Genomic DNA, 25,045 nt, shown 5'->3' on the forward strand with positions numbered 1-25,045 from the left:
AAAATGATTTCTTAAGCCAAAATAAAGTTCTAAAATGTTAAGACTGCCTTTTAGGTTCATTGATGAAGTTTGTGGTTATTTATGTATTTTTATTTCTATTTCAGCAGTGACATTTCGCTCCGGATGAATGACCATCACCGGCAGCTCAACCTTGCAAAAACCGAACTGCTTGTAATCCCGGCCGTCCCAAAGACCCAACTGGGTTCATCAACCATCACATCCTCCAGAACGGCCAGAAACCTGGGAGTGGTGATCGATGATCATCTTAACTTCACAGATCATGTTGCCAGCACCACCCGATCATCAAACCTCTACAGATGATCCAGAAAGCAGGGACAAGAGTGGTCTTCCGTGATCCGAAGAGAACGCACGTCACTCCTCTCTTCATGAAGTGACATTGGCTCCCTATAGTCGCTCTGCTCCTGGCCTACAAGACCACCACTGGTTCGGCACCCCAATATCTTACCTCGCTAAAGCAGATGTATGAACCGGCCAGATCCCTGCGCTCTGCAAGCCAACGACATCTTGTAAATCACTCTCACATTCCTTCTCGTCTGTGGAATGATCTGCCCGCTGCTACAAGATCAGCAGATTGTGTAGCCATCTTTAAGAATGGGCTGAAAACACATCTCTTCCGTCAACACCTCGACTTACTACAGACTTGTATTATTTCTTTTCTACTATTTCTACCATAAACTAAAACGTAGCTTTGTATACTGTGCTGGGCTGTATGAGACCAGTTTTTACAGCACTTTGATGTCTTTATGTTGTTCCGATTGCTTCTATTGTTTACCTCATTTGTAAGACGCTTTGGATAAAAGCATCTGCTAAATAACTAAATGTAAATATTTTTATTACAGTTTTTCTCCATTGGTTTGGCTCATTTCTTGAAACAGAAATTACATTCTCAAAATTCTAAGATAATTTGGCAAAACAGTCTTACAGTTCAGCACAACACTATAGCTCACTTGCAAAAGCTAACATCTCTCCCAAAACTTTTCACTCATGCTTCAAAACTAAATTCCTTTCCCATATAAACAGTCAGTGCCACGAAAATGACAAAGATCCTTCTCAATTGCTTTGGCTCATTTCTTGAAACAGACCGGACGTTCTCAACACTCTTAATGCTTTTGCCAAAATAGTGTGGATGGTTCAGCACAATACCATGGTTTACCTGCAAAAGCTCATATCTCTCCCAAAACAGTTCACTCATGTGTCAAAACTAAATTTCTTTCTCATTTAAACAGTCAGTGCCCCCAAAATGCTTCGTCCCTTTGGCATTGTGTAAGCACTGCAAGTCAGAATGTTTAGATGTTTTGTCACTATGGCAGAGGACCATTGAAACATCCCTCATGTCCACCTTTCAGTCTTAGCCCCGTCCTTCATTGACAATGGTTACTGTACTCATATTGTAGGTGAGGCCCTACAAGACCGCTCTCATTTTCAGGGATCAAATCAAAATGAAGGTGGTCCAAGAAAAGACGGAGCTTCTGTGTATTGTATGGGCCAGGACTGGGGATGTGAGTGGCCACACCATTCTCAGATATGCCAGCACACACAGTTATATTGCCCCACTCGCTGGCCTGGGACATCCACCGTGGCCCGGTGGCCAATAATATTACGGCCACGTCTTCGGCCCTTGGCACTGAGATTCGAACCGGCAACCTTCTGATCACAAGCCCAACGCTCTGACCACCAGTCTGACCTTCGAATCGCAGTGCCAGCAGGTCCTGACTGAAGTGCCCTTGAGCAAAGCACCTTACCCCTGATTGCTCTGCAGTAATGTGCCACTGTAGAAAAAAAACTACTTGTAAGTCGCTTTGGATAAAAGCGTCAGCCAAGTGAGTAAATTTAATTATTCTCTACATTAGCGGAAAAAAAGAAAACATAAAATCAGTCATACACTACAGTTACAGACAATTACATAGGAATGTTCTATGTTCTCCACTAGATCAATTTACTACTGGCCACTACTCCTGTGGTTCCAAACCTGGGGTACATGTACCCCTATGCAGAGGTACTACAGGGGGTATTTGACAGAAAGGGTAGGGGGAAAATCATCAATGACTAGGCTTACTGAAATGTAAATCAAATATTTTCATACCTGGATACACAAATCACGTAATACTGAAGCGAAAAAAGTTTGGGAACCACTGCTTTGGATCACCAGTAACTGACTTACATGTACATACTGGTACAGCAGCTCTTTCACTCTATCAGAGTTCCTCTCAAATGGTACCCTGTAAATTTGCTTCATTGTCATCTGATGCTTCTTCAATATACGGTCTATTGTGGAGATGCTTATAAAGTTGACATTTTAGAATATGGCATTGTCTTGTAGGATTGCAGTGTCTCATTGTGATGGCATTATTTGCCATCACCATGTTACAGATCTCTTGTTCATTGAGAAGTTTTTCTCTGCCACCTGTGCAAGGTTGTCGTGGAAAACTGTGTTTTTCCAATGTTTTTCTTGTCATTTTTAGTATCATAACATACCATTGAGGTAAGATATTACTGTAGGCCTATCACACACAAACACACACACACACACACACACACACACACAGACACACACACACACACACACACACACACACACACACACACACACACACACACACACACACACACACACACACACACACACACACACACTGAATTTCATCCGGGACGGCATGGTTTCTTCATGCTCCCCTGCCTCTTCCCCCTATTCCATCACCACGCACCCTTACTACTCCTCTTCCTCCTCTTCCTCCACTTCTTCCACTTCTTCCACTTCTTCCACTTCTTCCACTTCTTCCTCTTCTTCCTCTTCTTCCTCCTCTTCCTCCTCTTCCTCCTCTTCCTCCTCTTCCTCGAGCAGGCAGTTGCCCTTGTTTATTTACTTGGCCAGGTGCCTCCATGGTCAGAAATTGTTTTGGTTCTGCATGTCAAGCTCTTTATATACATGTTTGGCAGCATTCACAGTCATGGACAGCACCTGTCAGGTAATTAAACATACTGTTTAATTGGTCATCTGAGATGTTCTAGTTTCACCTGACTGTCAATTGCTGTAATAAATTTATAAAATGTTCCAAGGGATTCATATATGGTATTCATGGTATTACGTTTTTGACTAATTTTGACAATTGAACAGACTATTGTGCATGTGATGACTTATACAATGAAATGACGCTGAAACGTTTTGGAGCGAACAACCATTAGACTGAGAATCGACAATCAGTTTAGATCAACAAGATCAATTCACTTGGAAATTGTGCTAAATGTAGGCTACCTGTACTTAATCATTTGCAAAGATGTAGCGAGACATTGACACATGTATTTAGACATTTGCAATTTGATCAAATGAATGAGAAATTCCATTCTGTTGTAAACAATTGCCAAGTTGTTTGGAGGTATGTCCATGTTGTTTTGAGAATGTAATTTCTGTTTCAAGAAATGAGCCAAACCAATGGAGAAAAACTGTAGTATCTTGTCTTATATCCATATCTTGTTCTCTGTATTTTATTATGACCTCTCTTTTATTGCATTTACAATTGCGCTGTCTAAGAAAACAAGACCAGACGTACATAATGTATACATTGCATTGCAAGCTGTACCCTCGAGTATACAACTTGGACAGTGTGAGTCAAATAAACAAATCTTTGAATCAATTGTTTGTTATATGTCGCCCCCTACTGGTGAACATAATCATAATGGGGTCTTGATCTGATACTTTATAACACGTGTATAATATTTGCTCTTATACAGTCAACCTGCATAGGCGACTTTACAGTAAATGTGTATAAAAAAAGACACATTCGTAATTGCTACATCATCCCATTTCTCTGAGGGAGCTCGTCCCTTTATATTTTGCCAAATGGCACAGTAAATCATCCATACCATGTGTTTCTATCGCAAATACTACGCTCAAATGTTACTTATTGTGTTATTTACGTTACATACCTTATTATTTAAACAAACCTAATGCGTTTTACATGACTGCATGCGTAAGTGACGCACTCGTACTCGATTTTCAATGCATGTCCAGTGTTATATAAGAAAAAGGCTTTACAGGTCGCGCTCAGGTGTGCATACCTGCCCAGAGACACGTCACGGCTGCAACAGCAGCTCGAGCGCGGTTGAGGGCAGCGCGTCATCGCGTCATCACGCCTATCGACTACAATTAAAGCAAAACTCCGATGCAAGGAAGTAAAACGCCGACAGGAACGACTGTCGTCAAGCGTCTCCGCACAAATTCATTCGTTTTCGTTTTGTATCGTTCTGAGGTGCCCGTTTGACGTACGCGTCGTGCGCTTTCTACCTGTTGTGTTTCAAAGCGTCGCGTTTTGGTTACGCGCTAATGCAGGTAAACGTCTCGCACGGGCGGCTGACGTGCTAGAAAGGTTTTCTGGAAAGCACTGGACTTGTCGTTCCTATGTTGGATATGAGCGAGCTCTGGACAACAGGAGCGGTTTGAAACAGGTAAGTGTTTTGGCGTTATTATGGGATGGTTTCGTTTTTCATGTCCAAGCCTTGAAGTAAACGCAGAATTGTACGATTTCTTTTTAAATTGTTATGGAAGTTGGATGTTATTGATTTGTTTTGTCTTTTGCTTAGTAAATATTTGTTTGTTTTGGTTTGTAGGAAATAAAGGGCTCAGCTCTTTACGTGTTCTGAACGTTTATTTTAACATTTAAAATGGGTTTTACTCGTCACTCTTTATCTTATTTATTTTAGACGGAAACGTATGTATTCTTTTTATCTTTGTGCTGCAGTTCCTGCATACAGGGCAAGTGTGTACATGATTTTACTTGTGGTCTGCCTCTAACCTCGATTTTTTTTCCTGCCATAGATGATACTTATCATGCTGTACACTGCAGTGTGGAATGCTTGTGTGTGTCTATGTGTTTAAAGAATGAACGTCATCAACGGCAAGGGGACGAGCTGCCAGGATGAAAAGCACTGCACTCTTCAAATCTACCCCAGGTTGTCCATCAAACCCGCACCATGCTGCGTCCTCCAGGTCTCGAAAGAGTCCACGGCAGCCACCGTCATCAAAGACGCTCGTGCCACGCTCGGCCTGGACACGTCCAAGCCCTACGTCCTGGTGGAGGTGCAGGAGTACGGCGGAGAGGAGTGGGTCCTTCAAGCCAGCGATCTGCCCGTTCAGAGAGTCCTGCTATGGCCTAGAAAGGCTCAGGACCAGCACCCTAAAAGCGATGGATACTACTTCATCCTCCAGGAAGGAAGGCCGGACGGATCCATCCGGTATGACGTCACGACGTCTGTTCGTCGAGAAAAAGAAGCTCAGGGACTTGTGACGAGGGGCTTCGTGGCACCCCAACCCCAGGAATACTATGATTTATGTAACATACCTGAGGTATCGGAGGAGAACATCATGGCGACCCTACGACATCGTTTCCACCAGCAGAAGATCTACACTTATGCGAGTAACATTCTCATCGCCGTCAATCCCTTCAAATTTCTGCCTATATATAATCCCAGATACGTCAAGATGTATGAGAACCATACGCTCGGAAAGCTAGAGCCGCACATCTTTGCCGTCGCGGACGCCTCCTTCCACGCGATGCTGAACAAACAGGTCAACCAGTGCATCGTCATCTCTGGAGAGAGCGGCTCTGGCAAGACGCAAAGCACGAATTTCCTCATCCACTGCTTGACGGCCCTCAGTCAGAAGGGTTACACGAGCGGAGTGGAAAGAACCATCTTGGGGGCAGGTCCTGTTCTGGAGGTATGTATGGCGCGTGGGTGCGAAGGTTCTTTCTCTGCGTGGTCTGATGTAACCGATTAAATAAGGAAACCAAGATAGGATGTAGAAGTGGATGATGGGACAGTAGGTTGAGAGACCCAGATGAAGTCCTGAGTGTGGTTGATGTGATCAAACAAAAGGGTTATCATCCTTGGATTACTGCCACTAGGCGTAGTTTCATTTCTCAAAACTGTCTTTTGGTTGTTCATTACGTTCAAATGCTTGAGTCATTACTGTAACTTGTGATTTAGTGATAAGCAGTCCCGTTCAGGATGGAAACGATGACCTCTGCTCAGGAAGTGGCTAGTGCTCTTTGTTCTATTTCACAAGTCTATTAAGGTGCGATACCCATCCTCAAACTAGCACAGTGAATTGAATTGTCTATCATGCTTGCTTGCACCCTTCGTTTGTATAAGAATGAGGATCTAGAAATTCTTCACACATCACATGAACAGGGCACTGCCTCTTCTGCTTCTTCAAATCAAATGTTTGGTCTCTACATACACTATAAATAGAGCAAATACATTATGAAACTCACAGTCGTTGGGTGTCACTTTTATGTCTGGTCAGAAGTATTGTTTCCGGGTCCATTCTCTACTTGTTTTAGGGACAGTTCTCAAGTCGTTCCAAATCTGTATACATTTCTTTGTTCTGATGAACACAGAGATAGATATTTATAAGAATGCTTGTAACCAAACAATTCTTGGCCAGCATTGACTACAATAGTAGAAGAAATTGCTTTGAAAAAGGCTTTTATTTGGAAGTTATTTGAAAGGTCTGCGGCACTTTTGACTACCATTGTAATTTTTCCTACTTCTGGTGAACTGTCCCTTTAAGTCAGTGTACTATTTAAACAGCCGTTTAGCACTTTTAATTCATATCACACATTTAAAGATAAACCGCTGTCAGGGACATCTGGGATTTCCTTATAGAGATAACGGATGGCATTGGGGTTGTTTGGTAGTTTTACCCAAACCATCAATGTATTGTGGCTCAGTGGTAAGAGCATGGCGCTAGCAACGCTAAGGTCATGGGTTTGATCCCCGAGATTGCACATAGTCGCTTTGGATAAAAGCGTCTTTCAAATGCATAAATGTAATGTAAAAATGCTTTTTTAGTGTTTGTCTATGGCATCTAGTATAGCGTTTGGACAATGGGAACGTGCGTGACGTCAGAATTAGCGATCTGTTTGCGGGCCTGCATTGTAACTCTTACATTTTGGTGGATGCTATAGTAAATTCTTAAAGACATAGTTCACCCAAATATGAAAATTCTGTCATCCTTTATTCGTCCCTGTGTGAGTCCAAGCCTTTATGACTTCTTCTGCAGAACACAAAAGAGCATATTATATATATATAAATGAACCACATTTGACCCCATTGACTTCTTAAAATATATTTTGTTCCACAGCAGAAAGTCACAAATAGGTTTTAAATGAGGGAGAATAAATGATGACAGAATTTTTATTTTTGGTTGCACTATCCCTTTAAACAATGAGGTGAATGACAGATTAACAGCAGCATCGGTGGTCCGTAAGGGAGTTTTCCAATGTTTGTACGTCGTTCTTTTTGGAAGTAACTGAAGGCTGGAGAGTTATTTGTGTTACGCTTCCGTTAAATGCATTTCACAAAATGCAGGTTTATTTTCTGGGGTTTGAGGTCTGGTTTGTTATCATGTGACCTTGTTTTCGAAGCTTTTCTTCATCATGCCAGCACACTGTAGTAAACAAGTATGTCTGTCTTTGCTCCAGGATACCCAGTTAAAGAACTGTCGAAAGTGTTCACTTCTTAAATTGTTGAGAAGTTGAAATGCCAGTCATGTTTTCCTCTGGGTTTCTCTAAACGTGGGCCCGAAGGTCCTCCACCCCGAGCAGAGTTGTCACTTGCTAACCAACTAGGAATCTCAGTCTGACTCTAAACAGGTTGAACAAGTTCTCTGCATTCCCAACAGCTATTTTCTTTTATAAGCGTTGTCCCAGCCCCCCTCAGTTCAGAAGCACATACAAAGAGATTAAAGTCAACGAGGAACAAGCGGCTCGTATTATGCCTTGCTGGTTTAAAATCGATTTTATTTTGAATGAAGCGGAATGGAAAATGTGGAGGCTGAGTTATCAGTAGATGTGTTGTGCATAGAAAGCCGAACATGGTGGTCATAAACAAATGATGTAAACATTAGGTTTAAACAGTATTTGATATGTGTTTTGATTGTGAGTTTGGAGTTCATATTTAACATGAAATAAATCCAGTGCAGTTCTGTTGACACCATGGCCTGTTAACACCATGGACGATAACTTTAATTATAAAGTTTGAATAATTGTTTTACATTGAAGAGAATTATTTAACTCCCCAACCATGATCATAACATACAATACAGAGTAATGATATCATTGGGATCACTTTCAGAGTTATTTCTTCCTGCTGATGAATGATAACACATTGCAATCCTGAATTTAGAATAAACAATTTAAAAATGCAAAGTGTGGGTGATAATAATATAGTTGTCTCTATTGTTATGGTATTGGTGTGGTTTGTTAAGATTTGTGGCTGTTATAACTAACTATGTACCTTCGCAGTCTTTGGTTTTGACATGTTGTTTATGGTTTAATTCATATTTTTAAAGGTCCACTGTGTAATTTCTTGGAGAATGTATTGACAAAAATGCAATGTTGTATACATAACTATGTCTTCAGAGGTGTTTTAAGATCTTACATAACGGAGTGTTTTTTTTATTACCTTAGAATGAGCTATTTCTATTCATACACACGTGGGTCCCCTTGCATGGAATTCACCATGTTGTTTCTACGGTAGCCCTAAATGGACACACTGCTCTACAGAGAGCATTTCGTAACGTGACATCATATTAGTTTTGTGTCCGCCATCGTAGTGCTTTGAAAGTGAAGGGGAGGAGTGAGCCATTGGTTGCAATACACAACCTCGCTGCCCGAGCCATTGAGAGAGAGTATCCTAAACTATGTTGACTCCAATTGAAAAGTATTTTCTAGAGCTATTCTGCCCTACAAAGGCAAAGTGCAGTAACTACACAAACACTGAAACTGAGAAAAATGCCTTCAAAGTTTTCACACGGGCCAGTCACTGCAGCCAGTTACTGCAATTCTGACACTCTTGTTTCACTGAAACGGGACAATATTGAAACAGGAGACTGGTCGAAAGACAGAACATATGTTACAAAGCCCATTTCAAACCTTATCTTAATTTTGACCAAATGTTTACTTACTGCACTTTGCCTTTGTAGGGCAGTGTAGCTATCGATTATTTTAGTTATCGAGTATTCTACCAATTATTTAAATCAATTAATCGAGTATTCTGATAACAAGTACTTTTTCTTTATTAAAGAGCAAAACTAAATATACAAGCGAAAACAAGAGAGGTCTCTTAAAATGAACAACTAATTTGTTTACTATTTAAAAAATAGTAAATGTATTGCCGAAATCTCATACATTAATATCTGTGAAAACTAAACTCGTTTACTACATTCCATTCCATTCAAAATGCAATAAACAATAAAAAGGTAAACAACTAGCTTCAGCTTATGCATGATAGATTTAGTTTTTATGTTTTTCTATTAAATAGTATATTATTTGTCCATGTACTTGTCGACGTAAAAAGACTTTTATTTTGGCAGGTTGTCGGAATACGCTTAACTTTTTAGTGTGTGTTTGATAGCTTCAAGTCACACAGCTTCACGCAGTTCTGAAATAAACTCTCAGCGCAACTCTGGAGGTCATATGTTCATGTCCTCATACAGCGCAGACAAATTCATGAGAATCACAGACATGTGTAGCACGTTAAACTGTGCACTTGCATGCAGAACAGCATGTTTTTAAATAACAGGATTATTTAATTATATGGACTCAATGCTGCTGGAAAAAGAGTTTCACTCGCAAAATAGAATAAAACGAAGGAAAAAAACGGTGCGCCATTGATTTACGTCACACAGAAACACACACAAGGACAAACGCACTTCACACAAACAAGCGGCCCTGTTTAATGCCAAACTGTATCGCATGTGTGCTGGTAAACACATGTATGTCGCAGCACTGTACAGCCTTGTTAGGTGTGCATTTGTTTAAACACCCAAAAAGACAGTCTTCAGTATTTGGACATAAAACATGCTGTAAACATTATGGGACGCGCGCTTAACGTTTGGTTTAAAGATAAGGAACGTTTCTATTATGTACTGTATCCCCGCCGAAAACTCCACTTCCTCATCTATTGTGTATTAATTCTGAGGGCTCAACACTTGTCCAAATAATGGAAGTGTGTAACTCAGACTCCATCATCTTCAACTTCAATATTCTTTTTGTTTCAGGGTTTGTATTGCTCTTAAATCTCCCAAGCTTAGAAACAGACCTTTAAAACTATGAGATTGAATACGTGAACAGTAACATCTGCATCTTTATAACAAATTAGAAAAGGTTGTTTGTTTTTGGCATTCTTTTTCAGTGATTGTTGTTTTGTCGCAAGGCTGTGAGATGTGATTACATTATGCTGTTCTGGCCTCTGAGGATTGCAGTTGTGAACTTTGTACCTTTGTTTTTACTTCTCCAGTAAAAAAGCGGATAAGGGAGAACTCTGCGGGAGAAACGCACGTGCTGGTGTATAGTGTAGCGGACTGCTGCGATCTGATCTGGTCTCCGTTGTTGACCTGATAAGTCTGAACTACTTCTTTCCATTTGTTGAAGCCCAGGGCGTTGCCTTTGTCAGAATACCAGAAAGAAAATCACTGCATACGTCAACGTGTTAAGACAGGCTTTGTCAGGCCTGCTGGTAAAACACATTACGTTTTTTCCTGCAATTCAGAAGGTTCATACTTACATTAAAGTGAAATACTGGGGCCCGGCTTCAAAGACAAGGCTCAAGTCTAGTCCTAGACTAAAATAAATGTTTGAGCTGTCTAAAGCAGTGGTTTGTTAAACCTTTTCTTTGAACTCCCTTGTGTGGGTTACATTGCTTTGAGGCCCCCCCAAAGAAAGACTTCTGATCTTAAACTTAGAATTGTAATTCAACCAAAGACATATTCAATGAAACAATGCTGGAACATCTATGATTTTGGTCGGTGGTATACATTTTCTGTTTGATTGCATAATATGTCTAATACAATTCTTTATTTCATAAAATGGCACATAAACTGTGCCTCCCCCTGGACCCATCTTGGGCCAATGACCCCCAGTTTGAGAGCCACCGGTCTAAACTGAATATACCATGACTGACATATCTTAATATGTCAGTCCCATTGTTTTGCAAGATGCGCAGATGTTATGTTTTCTCTAAGGGATTTTTAAAAAGCGACTTACATTTTTTAATTATACTGAGGCATAGGCTAAGTCTTGTCTGTAAAATCGGGCCTAGACGTCTATAAACAACAAAAAGTACAGGCTTACAGAGTTGCTGAGGTCAGATTGTCTTGTATTGCAAATCAATATGGAGCGTCATACAAACATGTTGATGCATGTTTGCTGCTTGTGTGTCAATCTTAACACAGATAATGTTGTTTTCAAAGCTGCAGTGGGTCATTTCTACATTGTTTTTCATTGTTCAAAGACTGTTTCACACCATCAGACAATTGCTGATCTCAGGCTACTATAAAGAGCAATGTTTTTATATAGGGGTGCACCGATATGTACATTTTTGCCGATAACCGATGATTCTTTAACATTGGAAGCCGACAACCGATATATTGGCGAATATAGAGTATCTAGATATGGAAAAAACTACTTTTAAATGAAAACATTCACTGCGTAAAAGAAGGCAACCGTTAGTTCTCCTTGTCCCCTGAAAACCATGTACTAAGCCTACTTTACACGAGTTAAAGATTATTTAACCTTTAAACTTTTCTGGTATATTTTTTATTCAACAAAATGTTGTTTTATTTGCCGAATCCGATATGCCCGATTATTTTATCGTGCATTCCTAGTTTTTAAGTTCCACAGATACACAATGTTTTACCCTCAGGGTATAGACTTATTTGATAAGTTATTGACTTTGATATAATTGTTGATTGTTAACGTTTTATATATTTTCAAAGTGTAGAGACACTTGTTATGTGTTATATATAAAACCTTGCTTTATTGTTAAATCGCGTTTGCCCACAATGTTTTTATGCCAACCACAATGTTGACATAAGCCTGTTTGCTATACTTATCCAATGTCAGTAACATCAAGCCGTGTGTGCTGTGGTCTCTGTGTTGAGCTTGATTCCTCCTTCATTCAGCATTCATGATCACCTTATCGATGTTTGGTCTGCAATATTTTCATTTGTTCCAAAACAAAGTGCATGTGTGATTCATGTCTGTTTGGTGTCATCAGGCCTTTGGCAATGCTAAAACCGCATACAACAACAACTCCAGCCGCTTCGGGAAGTTCATTCAAGTGAATTATCTGGAGAATGGCGTTGTGAGAGGGTGAGTCACACGTGCACATAACATCTGATATCATCTGACATTATCCCCTTTCTTCCACCATTTTACTGTCTAATGTTTTATATGTTCTTTAAATGTTGTTTAGGTAAGCTATAACCCACGGCTAGCCATGCATTAAAGGATTTTCATCTTCTTTACGTAAGTGGAGGCCAAGTGCATTGAAATCCTTTAATGCAAGGCTAGCCTTAAGCCAATCTGAATCGAGTGTTCAAACAGACCATGGTATTAATGTTTTAAATGTTTTCGATACAATTTCACAGTTGATATTGCTAATACTGTTTTCTGAACAATTTCAGGGCTGTAGTCGAGAAGTACTTGTTAGAGAAATGCCGTTTAGTGTCCAGAGGAAAAACTGAAAGGTAAAATGACCCCACATTTGGACACCTGATTTGTTACTAAACATGTAACTTTACATTTAAAAAAAATATTGATATAATAATACATTTTTAATGTAAGATTAATCAAATAAGTATCTTTTTCAAATCTATTGAGTTTCTGTATTCATCTTTGATCTTCAGGAATTATCATGTGTTTTACTATCTGTTGATCGGAGCTTCAGAAGAGGAGAGAGATGAGTTCAAGCTTCTGAGGCCTGAAGATTACAACTACCTCAGACAGGTAACATCCACTCCCTTACGAAGCCATTTCACTTAGCGTTTAATCGTTCAAATATTCATGCGATCGGCCTAATGATGAAACATTGCTTTGTGAATCTAAATGTCACAGATTTTTGAGATGAGAAAGTCACCAGATTCTAACTATGCAGTATAAAATGTATAAATGACTTGGACTGTGCCGTCCTGGTTCATTGTGTATCTCTTTACTCTTGCTGTTTTTAAACAATTGTCATGAAAATGTCTATTTCGATATCTCCACTGAGCTTTTGTTCTTCTTGTCTGCTCCTCACAGGAAAACATGTTTCTGGAGGATGAAGCAGAAATTAAACACGAGTTCAAGAGACTTCAGCAGGCCATGGAGATGGTGGGTTTTCTGCCTCCTACCAAAAAACAGTAAGTGTGATAAAGAAGATTATCTGCTAATCGTTACCATCAATCAAATCAAGATACCGTTTTAAAAGTTTCCCTTCCCTCTTTGAAAGTTTCCTGGTAAAAGAAACTGCGTTGTATTGTAATGTATTACTTGTATTTTCTTAGATGAAAATAAAATGAATCAAAATACGCCTTAAATAATTTGTGGTGTGAATATTTATAAAGGTAAGGTAAAGGTAAAGTTGTTGCTAATGAATGATTATACTAAATTAGAAAAGGCTAAAGAATATTATCTTTTGTCATACCTTACATTTAGAGCCCATTACTTTTTGAAGTACTCACAAAAATGCACAATACGTAAGTGTTAAAATGATTGACAATGATTAGGATTATATTGAATTAGGATTAAAGATCTCTAATTATTTCCTGGAAGAATATAGACACACAGCTGAAAACTGTCCAGCTTCCACGCATGCCTTACAAATGACGATATTTACTCAGATACAAGTCTGTGCATGTTATAGAAGGAAAAATGCATCAAATGCCTTCAGTGTGTGTGCTGAGGTCTTTATGTTGTTATGTTAGTCAAGCAGTGAAGTCCCATACCTTCAAAATATCAATTCAATTTAAGAATTGTCGTTTCCGGTAAATGTTCGAGTAAAATATTCACACTTTCATTTTTTGGGAAAATGACAAATCGTTTCACTAGACAACACCCTCATTCATCGGCTGGTGTCGTGTAGAGCTTTTTAAAGCTGCGATGAAATGGAAATTTGGACTAAAACCAACAGCCCCCCGTTTAAGTGCATAATATGGAAAAGAATGCCTGGAAACCTTTCCTCATAAGCCTCAATTTATTCTCGTCAGAAGAAATAAACACACGGATGGCTTCCATGACCATTGGCGCATCTTTGGGGTGGCCAATGCTGCCTCCAGAAAAACACTGGCCACCCCATTTTTTTATATAATAATATTATTATTATTTTACGAATGAAGTAACATAGAAATTGACGAAACACTGATAAAAGTTAAATAAAGTTCTATAATGTTCAACTTATTCTGTAAAATTAAGCTATCGGATTTGAATTGAGCTTTTTCTTTTGCTCACATGTTGATCGATCACTATACATTTTTGTCATTACGTAAAACAAAGTATGTCTGATTATTACGATGATGTGACGATTGATACACTGTTAACCATAACGCCGTATGTCATCTCGCAGCTTTGAATAGGAATATAACCCATTGGTTTCTGGTATCTTTCGGCTTAAGACTCGTTTTGTCCGCTGCAGTGTTTCGTTTCCTTGGAAAGCTGCTTAACAGCGCGCTATGTGTTGCCATGTACACTTATTTTTATGTGCTTCTTTGCTTATTTTTCATTCTTAGATCATAAAGATTGGCACCTTAGTTGTGTAAAATGATCAGCCCCTTATCAAACTGTGTGAAAGTAAAGACTCGTTCCACTGTTGTGTTCTTAACACATATCTGATGGTCTGATAACTATTGTGGCATGACTGACAACTGACAACCGCATGACTGTTAAATGCATCTAGGAGTTGTATATTTCTTTGGAATCAGAGTTGCAAGTCTTGAAATGTACTGCAGCAGTGTAATGATTCCTATCGGTAGATCGGACCACAATGTTATCCATCTACTGCCAAAATAAAGACAACGTGTTATAAGGAGAATGCAGTGGAGAAGGAAATTCAGATTAAGTGCAAGGATAAAGAGGACATGTTAAAAGACTGTTTAAGCACTACAAACTGGGATGTATTTTTCAAACGACTAACAAAGAGTTCAGGGAGCAATACGCGATATGTCATACAGGAGGAATAATACAGTGTAGATACATTTACTTTGGTTTTAGGTGTAAATGGTTTAATTTTTCATTGGATAAACATTTTCTTGACAAATAGACCACAACGAGTTTGTGCTCGAGGGGTCAAATCAAATACGCTGTTTTAAAATACCGGAACACCTCAAGGATGTGTCCTGTCACCCCTGCTGTTTTCTATCTATACAAATGGAATACAATTTCAGAGTGCGAATTGTAAATTATACAAATATGCTGATGACATGGAAAGACACTTTTATGGAAAGACTGTGTGAAGTACGTAGAGCAGTTTTCAATATTGAAAAAATGGTGTGAAGTGGGCTCCTTATTGATAAATGTTGGTATTTGGCCCATGCCTACTCGCGTATTTCAGAAATCCCATCAGCTGTTAATAGTTTTAATAAAGTTTAACTTTAGGCCGGGCGAGGTGAAACTTGCGTTAAAACGCGCAATGATGCTCTCCAAGTGAGCATGAACCGTAATAAATTAATTAAATCAATAGATATAAGATATAGAAATGCAGAAGGTCTTTTGAATAAGGGTTTGGATGTGAATGAATTTATTCTGTTGAGTTGGAAGCTGTGTATTGTATTGTGATGCTGTGTCTGGTCTCGCTATACAACCAACGATACTAAAAAAACAATTTTCAACTAAGGCTGGATAGTAAAGTACAAACTAAACTAAACTAATATTTGTATTTGATAGTGAACTACTCCTTTAATAAAATGCTCACTCCCCCAAAAAGAAAGTCACAGTATAGATATGACATTTGTGAAAGGGGCTATTTATTGATTTAATGCAACATAGACTTTAAACACATTTAAATCATTACAGGCTGTCTTACAGGCCGTGATGTTTCTTCATATGTTCTGACAAAATCAATCCAGGAACAAGCGATTACTTGTGAAATCCATGCCGTTCATACACATTGTTAGCTAACACAAAAGCGGTACTATCATGTTTCCATTATACATGGATTTGTTGTGGTTTCATGGATGTTGGTGTGTTTCAGGATATTTTCTGTGCTGTCTGCCATTCTGTACCTGGGGAATGTGACGTATAAGCCAAAAGAAAATGGAGAGGGCCTAAAAGTGGGTCCAGATCATGTGCTCTCAGCTCTGTCTGATCTTCTTAAGGTAACAGTCGATACTTCAGTAGTTCTGTAGCCAAATGACCCTTGACCCTTCTTCTTCATAATATTCTCTATAGACTCAATGCCTCATATATGGAAACAGAAAAATGTTAAAATACATTCTCCGTTCTCAGCTTTTTCAGAAATAATACATTTCACCTTTAAGTAACCTAACCTCTGTAAACTTTGACACTTCAGTACGAAACATTATACGTTTTGCATTACATACTGAGCAATTTCAAGCATTGTTATTAGATTGTACACTACATTGTTCTTTTGAAACACTGCTGTTGCATTTTTAATAACAAATTTACAGGTTAAAGTGGAGCTGCTTGTGAACGCACTGACTAAAAGAAAAGCGATGACGGCTAATGACACGCTGATCCTGCCTTACAGCTTCAGCGAGGTGCGTTTGCATATCTTTCTTGTGCCACGTGGTGCAATTTGTTTATTCGCATTTCTGACACACTGTGTGAACGGCACCTTGAAACAAGTTGCTTGTCTATCCACTCCATTTGACATTTTTGTACTTTTACTTTTGTATGTGCTCTTGTATTTAGGCTATCACTGCCAGAGACTCCATGGCCAAGTCTCTGTACAGTGCCCTGTTTGACTGGATTCTCCTGCGAATCAATCACGCTCTACTCAACAAGAAAGACCTGGAGGAGTCTGTCCCGGTACAGAGATCATCAGTCAATACACAAAAAAATTACTTCACAAAATATTTTAAATTCATCCAAATTCTATAGTTAAAATTCGGGCTGTCTACGTTAACCCGTGTGATACGTTTCTTTCCGATTAAAGGCCAATGCACATTGAGTCTGCACGTCAAAAAAATAAATATGACCTCACGTTGTCAATCACATTTACACACTGCCTCCGATATTTTCATCCGTCATAACACAATTCTGACTGGATTCCCCCTTTTCTGCATTTTAAAGGAGTTTTGACAATTCAGAATCGCATACGAAAATTTCTAACTGTATGTGCAAAGACTGTAACGCGTTACAAATATTTAACGCAGTTATCTCTGCATCCGTTTGTTGTGTCATCCTTTGTTCAGGTTACATTACATATGTGTACACTCTTTTCAACCACCGAAGCGCGTTTTGAGCTTTGAGTCAGCTTTATTTATTTAACTAGCTTTGTGACGCGGCAAAATGCAATGCAACGTCCAGTCTGGTATATACAGTTACGCGCTAAAAGCTGCGTCGATGAATCTCTGTCAGACGTTCATTTTATGTGCGATTAACCGTGATTAATCACAGAAAAACGTGCGATTAATCAGATTAATTGTTTTAATCGATTGACAGCACTAGTTCAATAATACATACGCATATTTATTTTTCAAATGTAATGTGCCCCTTTAAAAATGTAAACATTTCAAGGAAAAATGGCTGTTGAAATGATGAAATGAAATGATGAATTAGAAAATACCAGTTGACTGACAATATAATGACAGTTCTGCCGAATAAAGTGTTTCTAAGTGTCAAGAAGTTATTACATTTTAAGGCAAGACGACAGTACTGATCAACAAGATCTCATTTGCTGTTTTCCACTCATTCAAGTGACAGACGAAAAGCAAGTTGTTTAACATCATATTTTATGTTAGTATATATGGTTTTTCTCATCTCAGTGCCTATCCATTGGTGTTCTGGACATATTCGGATTCGAAGATTTCAAGATTAACAGCTTTGAACAGTTCTGCATTAATTATGCTAATGAGCAGCTACAGTATTACTGCAATCATCGTATCTTCACACTGGAGCAGGTGAGTGCGCAGCGAATGACGTCTCTGAACGTGATGCATCGGGACGTATGCAGACATGAATTCAGACATTCGATGTGTTTCAGGAGGAGTACATGTCGGAGGGCATCACATGGCACACGGTTGACTATCCTGACAACACTGGCTGCATCAGTCTCTTCAGCAAGAAACCTACCGGACTCTTTTATCTGCTGGATGAGGAAAGCAAGTGAGTGTTATCCCTTACATTTCATGCGGTCTACTTTTATTGCAAGTAAAACGCAGTCCTTAGTATCAGAATGTGTATTCGCTGTTTGAAAGAACTGCTGTGAATTAGGGCTGTCAAACGATTATTCGTGACAAATTTATTTTCGAAAATAAAAGTTTTTGCTTACAATGTGCGTGTTCTGTGTATTATAATTATGCATACTGTGGACGATCTGTTTACATCTGATACCTTGCATGCTATTTAGGAAAGATGTGTCTCCTTTGACGCCGGTGTAAATATTATATACATCCGTGTTTTGCCCTCTCTAGTTTTCCTCACGCCACAGATAGCACCCTCCTGGAGAAGTTTAAACAGCAGCACCAGCATAACCAGTCCTTCATGCGAACCACAGTGCACGAACCTGCCTTTGTGATTAAGCATTTTGCTGGAGATGTCAAATATCAAATAAAGGTAACCGCAAAACTTCAGAACTAAACTTGATACCCATTTGTGCGGACGTTCTGAGCGCAGTTGTGAAGATATTAGGCGACTGTGGTGGGAAAACAACATTTGAGATGTTTCTGCTCTACAGGACTTCAGGGAGAAGAACACGGACCACATGAGGCCGGATATTGTTGCCTTGCTGAGGAGCAGCGAGTGCAGTTACCTGAGGCAGCTGATCGGGTCAGATCCCGTGGCCGTGTTCAGATGGGGTATCCTCAGGGCCACTATACGCACCCTGGCCGTTTTTAACGAGGCCGGTCGACGCTGGCAACAGAAACATCCAGGTAATCGTTCTACAGTTACTCCTCTCAGAAGTGGAATTTGACGCGTGACCACTAACGTTCGTGGTTTTCGATATCAGATCAAATCAGACGCTACAGTAGACGTTCCTTTGGAGAAATGAAAAAACCCAGCACGGCGGTAGACGCATTCAAGGCGTAAGTCAACCAGTTCGACTCGATTTTAAATGTGATACGACTGCCTCTAATCGCTTCTCGGTCTGAACAGGCAGATATCTGGGACCGATTTTTCTTTCGATCGGTCCGAAGAGGGTCCGCTTGAAGCATTTGAGGACATTTTTGCTTCATTTGAAAATAAGAAGTAAGCTCAACTTGACCGTCGTCCGATAGCTCGTGTCTTTGGGTTCTTCTTCTTCGTTTGATGATTTTGTGGTGTGAATTAACAGTTTGAGGTTCTTTTGCCTGTGATTGGGTGTTTGACTAATTTCACTTGTGTACTTCATAATGTGTACTTGTGTGCATTTCCTCGACAAACATTTCTACGTGTGGTGTTGGGCTGAATCAGGGAATTGCATGCCAAAGTCATCCACAGCATTCAGCAATCTGGTGGTGAAGTTCCTCACAAGCTGCGTCTGTCCACAATTTCTATGAGGAAGTCTCGTCTCTTCTGTCAGTGAGTGAGCCACGTGTTCTGTCATCAGCTTTGTGTGGCTGCATCACTACTTTCTGTTTCAGCTCGCGCTTGTTGTGTGTCAATGAAAATCTGCTCTTTGTTATTCCGCCAACATGTCTGGTTTTGTGTTATTCAGACCATTTTCTTACAAAATCTCCTAACTTTATCTTACCACTCTTTAGGAAGAGCAGGCCGAACAGACATAAGCAGCTTATTCCGAAGGTAAAAATAAGCATAATTTGTTGTTTTAGAAGTGCGGTGTTGAATAAGTTAATGGCGAAATGATCAAAAAGTCATCTTGCACGTATAAAGAGACCATGATGCCCAGATAGCACATGCACATCTGTTAGATGTCTCCTGAAGATCTGTAAAACATAAACGTTCAAGAAAAAGCAGTTTTACATAGATTCTAAATCATAGACATCTTTCAGACAAATTGTCTAGATGTTTACACATACATCTTCAATACAATACGTCTGCTTAAGATCTGGCGATCTGGAAAACATCTGCTGTGGAAAAAACCCTGCCAAACATCTCAGAGCAGTATTACATCCATTCTAAATCATAAGCATCTTACAGACATCTTATAAATACCTATATGACTTCTGACAGCAGACGTCTCCAAGATGTATTGCAGATGAGCAATAGACATAAATCAGATGTATGTTTTTGGGGTCTGGTTTGTGCTGCAATGTTGCACACTTTAGACACCTTATAGCAACTAGAAAGAAAGCCCTCGCAGTTGTACAAGCACCTTTCCATATCATTTGTATATTTTGAAACACAAGCCATTGCCCTCAATGTTATTCTTCTCCGCTTTCTGAGCAGAATCTCATCGATTCCCAATCTTTGAAGCTCATCATGGGCCTCACGCAGCACAACCGTGTGACCAGGTCCCTGCTTCATCTGCACACCAAGAAGAAGCCTCCAAGCATCAGCGCTCAGTTCCAGGTTCCATTTTATTTTCTTTGTGGGGAAAATTAAAGGGCGATCACGTGTTAAAGCCTCATGTAGTAGTGTCAGACTCAGGCGTCACGCCATTGGACCATTGGCTTAACTTCTGGGAAATTTTCCGGAAACACTTCAGCACTTTCGAAGTCGTCATCTGTCTCGTTCTTTAACGGTCTTTAACACAAAGCCGTGTGATCTAAGAACTAAACTGTTTTCAACAGTTGCTATTAGAATTCCTCGCAATCGACTAAATGCTTAATTATTAAAAGTATGCGAGGTTCACGAAATTGACAATTGACTAACAATTGACACGTTCGTCTGCTACCGCGGGGACATTTCCACGCATCTAAACATGACGCGCCGGTAAACGAAACGGGATTGGTTTTTTACCTGTCAGTCTTGGGCGGGCCTTGGCCAAAGAAAGCAGCGATAAGTTCCAGACCTTCAGTATGAACGCCTGGCTATGTGAGACTACTCCTGTGGTAACTGTAAATTAGATAAAATGCTTGCAGCGCGTAAGCTGTAGGGAGGTTTTGATATAATTTCAGAGTTTAATGGACGCTGATGGACGAATCAATGAGTCACAAGCTTTTATGATTTCTGCTGTCCAGGCATCTCTAAGCAAGCTGCTGGAAACCCTCAGGAAAGCTGAACCTTTCTTTGTTCGCTGCATCAGATCTAATGCTGATAAGGTATGGCGACGGGGTGTTATCATTTATGTCTTTTAGGTTGAGAAACAAGCGAATAATTCTGTTTTTATTTGTTGGAATGTGTTTACAGAAGGAAATGCTCTTCGATGATGGACTTGTTCTGCAGCAGGTGAAGTACACAGGAATGTTGCAAACAGTTAAGATAAGGAGTTCGGGATATGGAGCTAAATTCACATTCAAGGTAAGGTTGTATGACTATTAAAAAAAATACTTTGAAATGAATTGCACAGTTGAGTAATACAGTTAATTTTGTATTAAATATGTTCCTTTTTGAAATAATCAAATAAACAAAACAATAAAAAACAAAATAAATGAAAAATAAATGTTGTTTGATATTTAAAGAAAGTAATAAATAAAATAAACACAATAATACCAAGAGCAAGACACAATCCAACAGCCAACATTATCTTTCTGATCAACAATTACATAAAAAATTGTGAATAGAATATGAAACCTTCCATCAAACTCGATTGCGAAATATATTTCTATGGGCTGTAGGCCAACAAAAGGCTTGTCATCAATAATAAATGAAACAAACTATAGGTTGCTGTTCAAAGGGGTGTAAAATGATGTAATGTCTATTCTATTCTATTCAAAGGGAACAACAAAACTGTAACAAAATAATAAATGCAAATGTAAAATGTAACATTGTTTCTTATCAAATATTGTCACGTTTTTATTCAAATGAGTTCATAGGATCATTTTTACCTCTCATGAGCTGCTTTGAGACATTTAATGGTTGTTTTTTCATAAATGAAGGAGTTTACAGATCAGTTCAGAGTGCTGCTGCCTAAGGAAATGTCAACACCTCAGGAGGACATTGCTATCCTGCTGAGGAAAATGAGATTACCCGACACCAGTTTTCAGATCGGCCGGACCAAGGTTCTTCTTATTTTCACTGACCTGACACTTGTAATCCCAAACCGTGATTCAGTTTTCTGTGATCAAGTGTTAATCTGTCTTCACAGGTCTTTTTGAAAGAGGCCGAGAGACAAAGACTCCAGGAAGCACTCCATAAGGAAGTAATGCAACGCATTATCATTCTGCAGAGGTGGTTTCGGGCTTGTTTAACAAGGAAGCATTATTTGCAAGAGAGGAAAGGGATTATAACTATACAGGTACGATTAGTTTGGTTTATCTGCAGCTGGCTAGGGACTTTTCCAGATTCATTTATCCTTGTATAAAAAAAAAACTGTGTTCCAATTAGAAATGTTTTATTTGACATTAGATCCTGATTTGTTTTTGGCGTTTATCTGACGTTTGATGTTAGGACATGTCGTGTCGAATACAATTTATATTGAGTTGAATTATCAGAGTTATTCAAAGTGCAAAATGATCACCGGGGTTATATTGGTCTCTCACATTTCTTTTTAGCGTTTGTCTGATAAACAGACAGTATTTGTCTCTGTCAAAATATTTTTTCTATTCCCAGCTCAAAAAATGCAAAGACTTTTAAGATTAAAGTATAAATAATACACAGTTCTGCTTAACGCCGTTGTCCTTCTGAAACCTCGGATGTCCACATTTGCTGTATTTACTTTTTGAATGCTTAGATTCTGTGTTGTCAAAGTTGACAAGCACATTTTAATACTTTTTATTGTTTAGATATTTGCAAAACCCAGTGACAAACTAAGATTATTTTAGTTCACTAAAATTTATAAAATATTTCTGCATGTTGAAATCAAATCAAATATTGGCCTAAAGAATTTACTAAACGAAAAAAGTGTTGCTTCAGAAATGAACTCAAAAAGGTTTAAAGCAATAAAACGTAAGGTTTATTATAAGTTACCCTTTATGTTAGTCAAAGAGTTATTGTAGTATAAAAACTAACATCATAACTTAAATTAAAGTAAATACATTTTATATAGCAACATAAAAGTGATGTTGATATATAAGATTCGTTTGTTGTCAGTTTAGTTTTATGTTATTTTAGTGTTCATGTTCATTTTAGTTCTGTAATAACTCTGATTGACATAAAGGGTGAGTAATTATAACGAATAAAGGCAAAAATATAAATGACTAAATATGGAGATGCAAGGTTTTAAACAGACACCAGCATTATGTTTTGTTTGCTTTGGTACTATTTATTTAGCTCTTGTCTGTTTTTAATACATGTATTTTTGGTAAAGCCACTTTGCAACAATGCAGATTTTTGCCCTCTCATCCCTCAGCGATCATGGCGTAGTTTCCGTGACACGACCCGGGTCAGGGCAGCTAATGTCATCCAGACCGCATGGCGCATGTCCCAGCAGAGAGCGGTCTATCTCATGGAGAGAGAACAACTCAAAGGACGGACGTAAGTCTAAGTTGCAGTCATTATTAAAACCTGAAAATGTTTATTAACTTCTACATAAAGCAGTTACTGTAGTTCTGGCCTTTATTTTAGATCTTCCAATGAATTGGGCCGCTCCAACACGGAGGAAAGGAATCAAGAGAAGACGAGAGATCTACATCCAAGTCCCCCGAGAAGTCAGACAAAACCTTTGCCTCCACTGCCAGGCGAAGCCCGCACAACAAAGACCAGGCCTGATGTCTCCACACAACCTGCTTCTGTTTGGACAGGGCAACCTGACATCAACGGTGAGGACCAGACCGGTCGAGAGAACCGAGACAAGAGAGGCTATAATGAAAGCAGAGCATCTCACGCAGGCCTCCCTCGGCCGGTCTCGCTGCCGCTGAACATGAGCCAGAGCGGTCCAGATGACAATAATGTACAACTTCACCGCAACATCAAGACCAACAGGTTGAAAGAAAAGCCAGAGAAATGGAAGGATAGAAGTAGCGAAGCAGCACACTTTGAGAAAATCAGTTCTGAGATCACACGGCTTCAGAATCGGAGGACAATGGGATTGGCGTAAGTTTTTTTTCCATGATGTCCCTTTAAAATGTACTTAAACAATAGCGTTTATCAAGTGTGGCTCAATTGTCCGAATGAGCAATATGAATTTTGCTGCCTTAATATCTTTATTTCAAATTGTTTCTTATTTGTATGATTAAATATTAGGAAAGGTGCCATTTCTCAATCCCTGGAAAATGTCTACAGAATGAGCTCTTCGGAGTCAGACAGCTCCACCTCATCTTCCAGAACTGAGGTACCGTGTACAAACCCACCAGTCATGTATTTCGTCAAATCATCTTTTTACAAAGAGCGCACCTTTGTTGTACCCAAAATGTGTTGCAAACGTAATCATTGAATTGCACAGATTTGTGGTGTCTACTCTGTAAATAACTGGATCATCAGGTTCAGGTTCTTCTCTTTATCGCCCGAAATGGTTCACGTACCGTAGGCTACACTTCATGTCCGTAAGCGCTTCATACACAAGCGCAGGTTAGCACCTCCCCGCAGCGGGCTGCAGCTGGAGACTCGAGATCAAGATGACCTGGAGTTCTGGAGCTTTCCCTTACCCCCCATGAGCCCCTGCACTCCTGCCCCGTCCAGTTGCGGCATGATGCTGAATCCGGTGGTAAAAGACCGAGCAGGGGCCGTAAGCGCTGCTGTGGGCCTTGCTTTTGCACGGAATCAGCTTGGGATTGGTTTTGGATCGTTTAAAAGAGCTGATGCTGTTCTTGAATGTTTCTGACTGGAAGCTGGTTTCTGAGCTTTTTTGTTTGCTAGTTGACACCGCACACACGCATACTGTACACTGAGACTGTTGCTAGTTATGCTAATATGTTGTAAATGTGGGATGGAGAGGTTTGTTGTTAAAGGGGCTGGATCAGCCCCCCTCAAAAAAATGTGATCGTAACAAAGTTCAATAAAGGACAGAAGGAGGAGAGAACCGGCAAACGTAACACAAGCTTTTAATAAAATAAACTAACAGTAAAACGAATGTGTAATGCCACACAAACACACTAAAACACAACATA

The 25,045-nt window shown here is 39.4% G+C and overlaps 1 protein-coding gene across 4 annotated transcripts in view; it reads left to right on the top strand.

Moving 5' to 3' along the window:
* The first annotated feature begins 4,123 nt into the window (after positions 1-4,123).
* LOC306891745 (myosin IXb) overlaps positions 4,124-25,045 on the top strand; it is a 30,796-nt gene continuing 9,874 nt past the window's right edge. For 2 of the 4 annotated variants that reach the window (XM_079452238.1, XM_079452240.1), the window contains exons 1-25: positions 4,124-4,464; positions 4,835-5,734; positions 12,079-12,173; positions 12,488-12,550; positions 12,710-12,809; positions 13,101-13,201; positions 16,027-16,150; positions 16,463-16,552; positions 16,707-16,823; positions 17,783-17,917; positions 18,001-18,122; positions 18,431-18,572; positions 18,694-18,889; positions 18,967-19,042; positions 19,113-19,205; positions 19,700-19,739; positions 20,346-20,468; positions 21,080-21,160; positions 21,249-21,359; positions 21,938-22,060; positions 22,147-22,296; positions 23,350-23,474; positions 23,565-24,032; positions 24,183-24,270; positions 24,466-24,642. In XM_079452238.1, the coding sequence (XP_079308364.1) occupies positions 4,898-5,734; positions 12,079-12,173; positions 12,488-12,550; positions 12,710-12,809; positions 13,101-13,201; positions 16,027-16,150; positions 16,463-16,552; positions 16,707-16,823; positions 17,783-17,917; positions 18,001-18,122; positions 18,431-18,572; positions 18,694-18,889; positions 18,967-19,042; positions 19,113-19,205; positions 19,700-19,739; positions 20,346-20,468; positions 21,080-21,160; positions 21,249-21,359; positions 21,938-22,060; positions 22,147-22,296; positions 23,350-23,474; positions 23,565-24,032; positions 24,183-24,270; positions 24,466-24,642 (3,777 nt within the window). In that variant the 5' untranslated portion in view covers positions 4,124-4,464; positions 4,835-4,897. The remainder of the gene's footprint in view (positions 4,465-4,834; positions 5,735-12,078; positions 12,174-12,487; positions 12,551-12,709; positions 12,810-13,100; positions 13,202-16,026; positions 16,151-16,462; positions 16,553-16,706; positions 16,824-17,782; positions 17,918-18,000; positions 18,123-18,430; positions 18,573-18,693; positions 18,890-18,966; positions 19,043-19,112; positions 19,206-19,699; positions 19,740-20,345; positions 20,469-21,079; positions 21,161-21,248; positions 21,360-21,937; positions 22,061-22,146; positions 22,297-23,349; positions 23,475-23,564; positions 24,033-24,182; positions 24,271-24,465; positions 24,643-25,045) is intronic. The other 2 variants (XM_079452239.1, XM_079452241.1) reach the window with 1 other exon arrangement.

Source organism: Barbatula barbatula (genome assembly GCF_947034865.1).
Source record: "Barbatula barbatula genome assembly, chromosome: 3".
NCBI lineage: Eukaryota > Metazoa > Chordata > Actinopteri > Cypriniformes > Nemacheilidae > Barbatula > Barbatula barbatula.